Source organism: Gobius niger, assembly GCF_951799975.1.
Source record: "Gobius niger genome assembly, chromosome: 9".
NCBI lineage: Eukaryota > Metazoa > Chordata > Actinopteri > Gobiiformes > Gobiidae > Gobius > Gobius niger.
Genome location: NC_136860.1, coordinates 27,252,345 through 27,262,445, shown reverse-complemented (window position 1 = coordinate 27,262,445; position 10,101 = coordinate 27,252,345). Strand labels below are relative to the sequence as shown.

General features: G+C 40.9%; 1 protein-coding gene and 1 pseudogene across 2 annotated transcripts; both read right to left on the bottom strand.

The window, feature by feature from the left end:
• Window positions 1-3,726: 3,726 nt before the first annotated feature.
• Window positions 3,727-4,618, bottom strand: LOC306968312 (olfactory receptor 6E1-like; annotated as a pseudogene). Its single transcript has one exon. The product of its transcript is annotated as an olfactory receptor 6E1-like (transcript).
• Window positions 4,619-7,205: 2,587 nt separating this feature from the next.
• Window positions 7,206-8,096, bottom strand: LOC306968311 (olfactory receptor 6E1-like; the record flags this gene model as incomplete). The annotated part of the gene is made up of 1 exon (XM_079563654.1): window positions 7,206-8,096. The coding sequence occupies one exon, from the start codon at window positions 8,094-8,096 to the stop codon at window positions 7,206-7,208; it is 891 nt and encodes a 296-aa protein (XP_079419780.1).
• Window positions 8,097-10,101: the final 2,005 nt, after the last annotated feature.

The following is a 10,101-nucleotide window of genomic DNA, read 5'->3' as shown; positions in this document are numbered from 1 at the left end:
CACCCCCCCACACAAGCACCACAAGGGACACACTCCAGATCCACAAAGCACATGTGGACTGGTTGGGCGAACTCCGACGAACCCTTGAGCACTCGATGGAGGGTATAGAGCTGGTCCCGTGTGCTGCGACCAGGACGAAATCCGCACTGTTCCTCCTGAATCAGTTTCACCTTTTTATAATCTGAGGTCATTCCAAGTAGATATTTTGACATTAAACATCCTGACTTGCCTTATCCTGACACGGGGATGTTGTTCAGTGTAATGCAGTGTATGGCAACGTTTAGCAGGTGCTTAAATATATAATAACAAATGATAAGGAAAGCTTAATAAATGCCTAGAAAACGATAGTTAAGTATTTACCAATGTTTTACAAATCAATAGTGCATTGTTACACAAAAAAAGCTACCTTGTATTTTTTCTTTTTGTTCAATGATAGAACAAGACGCTCTTCAGCCTTGTGAAGTCAACCCGAAGGTAAGGTATTACTTATTGCATTTATTTTAAGCAAATTATCTTTACACTTGGAATTATTATGGGTCATATGTGTTAAGAGCTGCTCATGTATGCTAGAGTAATCTGAGTCTTCATGAGTCTTGCTGTGGCACCTTGGTCTTAAAATGTATATCATAACGAAGCCACGAAGCCAAAAGGGGGGAAATTGAGATTGGGAGTGCAGTGGGTAAAAACACATTCACATTGATCATATTCAGTATAGGATATTCGTGTTAAGTAAAAAATAAATAAAAAAAAGACTTACAGCTTCACTGAGATATATAGTGTTTTTATGTAATCTTTTGTTTCTGGTTCCTCTCGCCTGATGCAGTTGCCTGGGAGCTCTTCTTCAATGTGGCCGTGGCTGATGGCTGGAGGCGCTGCTGTGGGGGCTGCGGTCGGCTGCTCCAGAGCGGAGGGAGGCATCAGGCTGAACGTGAGCTCTGCGGCTGGGGCTGCGGCCGGCGCCCTGCTGGGTTTCTGCTGGATCAAGAAGAAGAAGACCAGGACACAGGCAAACAGCAAGGGAGTGTGATGCAGACCGCTGTATGTGTTAAAATGCCGGAACACAGTGTTTCTCACATGTTTCCACCAAGTGCCACGAAGAAAATGTTTGTATCTTGAAGTAACCTTGACAGCGCTAAACCAGGTCCAAAACAGGACAAAATGGTTTAATACAAACCAAAGAAATATATTTTTTTAGGGATTCTTGTCTGACTCTCATTAGTTAAAGTGATTGTCTGTAAAATTGCAAAATGAGAAGAGAGAGAGAAAGAGAGAGAGAAACGATCAAGCCCCCCTGTTTGGACTTGAAAGGCCCGCCCTGTTTCCTGTGCACAGGAAGTCTCGTCTCATTGGTCCAAACGTACAATATGCTCTTCATCTCAAAACAGTTTTTTTTTATCTCTCAGTGGGCAAAATAAGCAGTTTGGTGTCCATTTAGTGTGTAAAAGTATGGAAAATGTAGTCCGATGTTTGGGAAAACAAGTGAGGAGGAGATGAGATTGAAACGGTTAAGACAGGGGTGTTGAAGTCGTTTGGGTCGTGGGCCGAAATTCAGCCCCCACGGCGGGTCGCGGTGCGTATATGGACTGTGGCCTCATAAATAACGGCTTACACTTCCTGCGCTTCATCAGCCTGTGTCACACGTTTCTCAAAGTGCTTACATGAAGTCATTATTAATTCAGTCCGCATTCGTTGGCAGTACATAACTATTGTACCCACAGCCGCCCTTGGGCAGACTGACCATTTACCACATGGCTATAATATGTTGGTTATATCCTGATCTCTTATTATGTCAGTGCCCTCTGCTGGAAACATGTGGAATTCTTTCCTTTATTTAATATAAGTTGCCCCCTAGTGGGGCTGGAGTGAGCGAACAGGTTATTTCTTTTAAAATGCATAACTCCGCACAGGAATGGGCTAGAGACTTGCTTTTTTTGACATGCTCAGGAATCCGTGCTCCTCAAAGGGCCACATTAAATAATTTCGCGCGGGCCTTGACCTTGACACAGGTGGGCAAAGACTAGGGACACTTGCCTGTGATGCTGCTTGTACACCGTGCACATAATGTCTCTCGGCCCTGGTGCAGTGTGTGTGAACTCTCACGCTACAACATGGACAGACACCTGCAGCTTATAGACAAGTGCGGCTAAGTTAATTATTTGCATTCCCATTATGTTTGTAAAATATTTCTAATATATTAGATTTCTATCTTCTATGAGGGTGGGAGGCAGTTTTCATCCAAACGGCAGCTCTGGAAGGCTATTCTAACATCCTGCAAAGAAATCCAAGGAGATTTAAGAATTTTGAAGCTGCTATCACAAAAGGGCTCCTATGGTAAAAAATAACTTGACCTGTTAAGATTTTTTTTATTGAAATAGCTTTTGATTTCAGTAAATATGACCTCCTATTGCTACAACAAATTACCATTTTCAGTTAATTACAAGCTTTAAATATATCGAAACGATGAGTTGCATTATAATTTGGAACAGTAGATTGTGAGGTTTTTACTACATTTATTTTCGAAAAAAAATACTGTTTTTTTCAACCACATTTAATTGATTCTCTACCAGTTAAAGACTTGAAAATGATGCTGACTTTCACTTGAGTTGACAATTTAGACAATCTTAGAAAAATGCCATTTGCATAATAATTTGGAACGCAGTGTATGGTGTTGCCCAGTCAGCCGGATATGACCAGTAAGTGACATCATTTGACCAAGCTTTAAAACTGTTTTGTCTCTTCAATCATCAACAGCACCAGTGGAACCAATGTATTATTGCACAAAATCCAAATATGGAATTTGGATTTGGAGTCACAGAGCTCCCTGTGGTGCTGCTCTTCATATGCTCAATGAGACAGTGGTATAGAGCATTGACTAAGAAACCAATGTCCAGGACTCAAACTCTGCTCCAAAACCTGCTGATGTCTTGCTAAACTTAATCCTCTCATTCTCCATCTATATCTACTTGCTGCTTCAATCAGCCATGACAAATCCTGGTTTATGTACATAAATAAAACATATTCTTCAGTCGTTAATACAGTCTAAATATTTAATACAGATATTCTCTATATATTTTTTAACTTTTGAAGGAAAATGTGCTGGCCACTTGAAATTGTAATGGAACATCCATTTTTAAGAGGTTTTCCAAATGATTCCTATTACGTGGGTGGCATGGTAGCGCTGCGGTTAGCGCTCGTGTTTCACAGCTAGAAGATCCGGGTGTGATTCCCACCAGGGACGGGGCTTTCTGTGTAGAGTTTGCATGTTCTCCCCAAGTCTGTGTACATTTACTCCGAGTACTCCGGTTTCGCCTACCACTAAAGACAGGTACAATAGATTAATACTCTGGCCAGGTGGTTCTCACCATTAGCAGATGGTCAGGCAAATGTATTGCTATCAATAAAGACTCGTGAGAATGAATCACAAATGAAGATGGATAAGGATGTTTTGTAGTCCAGGCCTCATTCATAAACATGTGGAAAGATTATTATAGAAGGGAATCTTATTTGTATTGCAAGTCACTCCATTCACACATCAAACATGAATCAGTCACTTGATCCCAATCTACAGATCTAGAAGAAAAACAAACCTTAGATTTACACACAAATCATTCACTTTGTGTGGAATCCATGCCATGTTATACACGTTTCACTTTAAACCACCCACTTGCTTAAAGACAATAAATGATGCATAAATAAAGCATGGTTGGTTAGTTCAGTTGAAATTGTTCACTTTGGACTCAGTCTAAAAGTTTGCAGAAGTCTGTTTCTAATTTTTGTCAGTTTTAGGCCATATATGAAAGGATTGCTGAGCGGAGGAACAATAAGATATTCAGTTGCCATAAAATTCTTCACATTGTCCGACACTAAATCTGAGCCAAATCGGACATACATCAAGTCGAAAACCCATTGAACCAAAAAAGATGATGAGGCAAATTAAGTGCGGTAAACATGTCTTCATGAATTTTACACGATTCTCTTTTGAATGTACACATGTTTTTATGATATGAACATATGACCAGACAATAGCAAGAACATGGCAGATAAAAACTGTGTAATTAACTGCTGGTACTACTAAAGCTGCTATAGATGGAGCACAAGCAATCCTGTTCACTAAATAATTAATACAGTAGATCTTTGGAATATGTGAGCCACACAGCCTTTCATTTGATGTTGTTATTGAGCCGATAAAAGTTAGTTTTAGTGATAGGAACCAAGCCAAAAAGATTAATACAGAAACTCTTTGTCTTGTCATTATAGAGTGATACACCAGAGGTCGACAAATCGCCACATATCGGTCAAAAGCCATGAGTAAAAGAATAGAGTACTCGGCGCCCAAGAAGCCATGGATCACATATCCCTGCAACAAACATCCAACCTTTGAAATAACATGAGCAGAGGAGAGGAGGTCAATGAGAAACTTTGGGTAAAAACCAGCAGTGACAAACAGTGCATTGGTGCACAGGTTACATAGAAAAATATACATGGGCTCATGGAGGTTCCTATCCATAATAATAGTCACAATAATTGTCACATTTGCCACCCAGATCAAACAATAACACAATAAAGTTGCAACAAACAGAGGAATCCTGTACTTTCCTATTCCACTTAACCCTGACATAGTAAAGACAGTGATAGATGAGGTGTTATCCATCATATTACATCAATATCACCAATATTGCATGTCGGATTTGACCTCAGAGCCTGCCTCTGCCGAGCACCAACTACCAGTAAGACTTTTAAACTCTTGGTTGGCGTAGAGTTGCCCATCGCCCATTCCCACATGATTGTTTGGAGAAGGCGGGTGTCCATGGAGCACATCCTAAGCTCACTAGTCTCAGTGGGACTCTTTCCTAAATAAAGGTGAAAAAAACACATACTGTAAAAAAAACACTACATATTGTAATAATGGGAGATTTATTTTTTTTCCGGCACAATTCTAGTTTGAAAGAGATATTCAGTTCCTCCGTGTAGGGGCCAAGTTGTTAAGGCCTAGTTGTAAGATAAATAAGTACCAATATTCTTCAGTTGTTGTACAGGCATGTTCTCTACATGTTATTTTTTTGTTGTTGTTTTTGCTGTTGGTTACTGTCTTCTTTCAAAAAATGTAATTTAGAATAAAACATGTAAGCTTAAATTTCTATCATTTTGAATCTTTCCATTTCTGTCCATTTACTAAAAGACTAGACTGTTCACGAGTGAGGGACGGATGGAGCGTGAGATCGACAGACGGATCGGTGCGGCGTCAGCAGTGATGCGGTCGCTGTATCGGTCTGTCGTGGTGAAGAGGGAGCTGAGTCGGGGGTAAAGCTCTTGATTTACCGATCGATCTACGTTCCCACCCTCACCTATGGTCAAAAGATTTGGGTAATGACTGAAAGGACGAAACTGCGAATACAAGCAGCCGAACTGAGTTTCCTTCGCAGGGTGGCTGGGTGCACCTTTTGAGATCGGGTGAGGAGCTCAGTTACCCGGGAGGAGCTCGGAGTAGAGTCGCTGCTCCTTCACGTCGAAAGGATCCAGCTGAGGTGGCTCGGACATCTGTTCCAGATGTCTCCTGGTCGCCTCCCTCGGGAGGTGTTCCAAGCATGTCCTATTGGTAGGAGGCCTTGTGGAAGACCCAGGACACGCTGGTGGGACTGTCTCCGAGCTGGCCTGGTGTCGCCTCGGGGTCCCCCCAGAACTGCCGGAGATGTGCGTGGATTGGGAAGTCTCTGCTGAGACTTCTGCCTCCGCAACCCGGCCCCGGGTAAAGCGGAAGAAAATGAATGGATGGATCGATTTCTGTCCATTTACTAAAAGACTAGAGATTACATTTTTTTGTTGTCGGCTTTTTTCTCATTTGAAAAAAATGCAGTTCCCTGTATCACCTGATTCAATTCACCATGCATTCAGAATTTAAATTGCCGTTGCTACAATAATAATAATAATAATGCATTGGTTTTATATAGCGCTTTTCTGGACACTCAAAGACGCTTTACATTGCACTATTCATTCACTCCATACTCGGTGGTGGTAAGCTACTATTGTAGCCACAGCTGCCCTGGGGTAGACTGACGGAAGCGAGACAACCAGTCTGCGCCATCAGCCCCTCCGACCATCACCACTCACTCACTCACGCATTACATTCGCTAGGCTTCCTGGTGTTCCCAAACGGTCTCCCATCCAAGTACCGACCAGGCCCTTCCCTGCTTAGCTTCCAAGGTCTGACGGGATTGGGCCGAGCATAGGCGGTATGGCTACAGCATTGTTACATGTATTTCTTGTAATAATTTTCCCTTTTTTCCGTGCTAGTACCTTTCAACGCTGACTTCTCTAATTCTGGATTTGATAAATTCTCATTTAATATGACGAATAATTGTGTTGTCCATTTTGGCCTAAATACGTCTCTGATTTTACTGCAACATTCTTACAAAAGCCTTCTCTCTATGTTTTTTTTTGTTTTTGTCAATCGGTTCTATAGTTCTGGGAAACTCTGATAAAGAAATTTCACATTGTTGTCTTTGTAGCGTGATTCATTGTCAGTAACCAAAAATCAATCCTACACAACCTCCATTTGATCCAAACCATGAAAAATATTTACTTCCTGGGTATATTTCTCTCCAAATGTCAATATGATTATTATCAGCCATAAAGTTATTCATTTGAGTATTATATTGGGGTTTTCCAACAATTGCAGGCCATCTATCAAGCCACTCAATTGGGGACATGTTCCAATCCCCTCCACATAAAATACAATCTGCAGAATATCTAATCTAATCTAATCTAATCTAATCTAATCTAATCACGACTATTGTCACAAAGAACAGAAAACAGACCAGTTTTTAATATTTTATTTGTTGTTGTCATTATACAACTGTACCATCAAATGTGCCCTCTGTGTTTGATCAACTGTTTGATGCCACTGAGGAAACCTGTAAGTAGCACTGGGCATCCGCAGTGCAACACCAGCAGACCCGTCTCCACATGTCATGTTGGCAGATTATGCATCTTCCAAGGTGACATTTTGTAGTCATCAGTGGGAGAGAAGAGGATTTCACACATCAAACATGAATCAGTCACTTGATTCCAATTAGAGTGAAGAATATCAAACCTTAGATTTACACACAAATCATTCACTTTGTGTGGAATCCATGCCATGTTATACACGTTTCACTTTAAACTACACACTTAAATAAAGCATGGTGTGTTTGTTCAGGTGAAAATGTTCACTTTGGACTCAGTGTAAAAGTTTGCAGAAGTCTGTTCCTAATTTTGGTGAGTTTTAACCCATATATGAGAGGATTGCTGAGCGGAGGAACAACAAGAAATTCAGTTGCCATGAAATTCTTCACACTGTCTGACACTAAATCTGAGCCAAATCTGACGTACGACAAGTCAAAGCACACTGAACCAAAAAAGATTATGAGACAAATTAAATGCGGCAAACATGTTGTCATGAATTTTACACGATTCTCTTTTGAATGTACACATGTTTTTATGATATGAATATATGACCAAAAAATAGCAAGAAGATGGCCCAGAAAAACTGTGTAATTGAAAGCTGGGACTACTACAAATGCTATAGATGGAGCACAAGCAATCATGTTCACTAAATAGTTAATACAGTAGATCTTGGGAATATGTGAGCCACACAGCCTTTCATTTGATGTTGTTATTGAGCCAATAGCGATTAGCTTTAGAGGAATAAACCAAGCAAAAAAGATTAATACAGAAACTCTCTGTCTTGTCATTATAGAGTGATACACCAGAGGTCGACAAATCGCCACATATCGGTCAAAAGCCATGAGTAAAAGAATAGAGTACTCTGCGCCCAAGAAGGCATGGATCACAAATCCCTGCAACAAACATCCAACCTTTGAAATAACATGAGCAGAGGAGAGGAGGTCAATGAGAAACTTTGGGTAAAAACCAGCAGTGACGAGCAGTGCATTAATGCAAAGATTACAGATGAAAATATACATGGGCTCATGGAGGTTCCTATCCATAATAATAGTCACAATAATTGTCACATTTGCCACCCAGATCAAACAGTAACACAATAAAGTTGCAGCAAACAGAGGAATCCTGTACTTTCCAATTCCACTCAACCCAGACATAGTAAAGACAGTGATAGATGAGGTGTTATCCATCATATTACATCAATATCACCAATATTGCATGTCGCATTTGACCTCAGAGCCTGCCTCTGCCGAGCACCAACTACCAGTCGGACTTTTAAACTCTTGGTTGGCGTAGAGTTGCCCATCGCCCATTCCCACATGATTATTTGGAGAAGGCGGGTGTCCATGGAGCACATTGCTCAAATGTATTCGGGTTTCCCCCTCCCACAAAAAATATATTCAATAGGTTCCCCGCTGGAGCCAAGACTCTCCTGGAAATTAGATTCCTAATCTCACTAATCTCAGTGGGACTCTTTCCTAAATAAAGGTGAAAAAAGGGGCATCACTTTATTTTACACTACCTTGATACATTGTACCTAACTAAATTTAGTACAATGTAATGCGCTCTGTAACAATGTGTAATAGCTTGTACCTGTGGGTTACATACACAATGGAATAACTTGTATTAGTACTTTGTAGGTAGATAATGTAATAGGACACGAGACCCTTAGGGTTAGGGCTTAAGGTTAGGGTTATGTCCTATTACATTAAGTATCTACAAACTACTAATACATATTATTCCATTGTGTATCTAACCCACAGGTACAAGCTATTACACATTGTTACAGTGCACATTACATTGTACTAAATTTAGTCAGATACAATGTATCAGGGGCAGTGTAAAATAAAGTGTTACCAAAAAAGGTTTACTACATGCTGTAATAATGGGAGAATTTCGTTTTTTTCCCGGCCCATTCTAGATTGAAAGAGATATTCAGTTCCTCCGTGTAGGGGCCAGGTTGTTAGGGCCTAGTTGCAAGATTATAGTTGAAGTTTAGGAAATAAGTACAAATATTCTTCAGTTGGTGTACAGGCATGAAATTTAGTACATGTTATTTTGTTGTTGTTGTTGTTGTTGTTACTGTCTTCTTTCAAAAATTTGAGAAGAATATAATTTAGCATAAAACATGTAAACTTAATTTTCTATCATTTTGAATCTTTTAATTTCTGTTCATTTACTAAAAGACTTGACATTACAGTTTTTTGTCATCGGCTTTTTTCTTGTTTGAAAAAATAGGCTGGCCATTCCTCGGCCTTGACCGCAGCAGCAGCTTGGTTCGCATTGCTGGCAGTAAGTCAGACCTATTCCCAGTGCGTGTTGGTCTCCACCAAGGCTGCCCTTTGTCACCGGTTCTGTTCATTACCTTTATGGACAAGCGGCCAAAATGAGTTTCCTTCACAGGGTGGCTGGGCACACCCTTTGAGATCGGGTGAGGAGCTCAGTTACCCGGGGGGAGCTCGGAGTGCATCCAAAGTAACATGTCATAGCCTATTTCCTCCTGCCTTTTCGCTCTGTATTGATTAGACGCTCCGTCGTGAAGCCGAAAAAGCATGTGGCTAGTTACCATATGTAACCGAGATGCGCCGATTTTACACGATGAATCCTGATCTTTCAACAGTTTCACTCATACAATAACTATTAAGTCACAGCAAGTCATTGAGAGCCAATGGCCTCAAGTCCAAGTTAAGTGTCAAGTCACAAACAACAAGTCCCAAGTCAAGTCTTTTTGGAGCTTTGGTCAAGTAAGTTTCAAGAGCCTGGTTTTACCAGACCCTCATACTCATAGCGTTTCATGCAAGGATCTGGACCTTCACAATTGAGCTCCATTATCTGGTGGGAGGGGTGAACTCCTTTGAAATGATTGGATCTGATTTTCACTAGCGTTTGGCTGTGACGTGTGTAATGTGCCCGAGTGAGTGAAGCAGCTATCATAACTCTTGGGAACATTCCTTGCGGATTCAAAGTTTTCAATTTTAATTTCTGGATACTTAGGACCCGAGCCAGAACAGATTGAAGAGCTTCCATTACTTTCGTATTTACCGCCATTGCCAAACTACAACCAACAAATGCGGCACTAATGCTTGACGTCACCTACAACACCCGCCTCCCCCGCTCGCTGAATGGTAGGTTGAAATTCAACCGATGTAACGCGGCCACTGA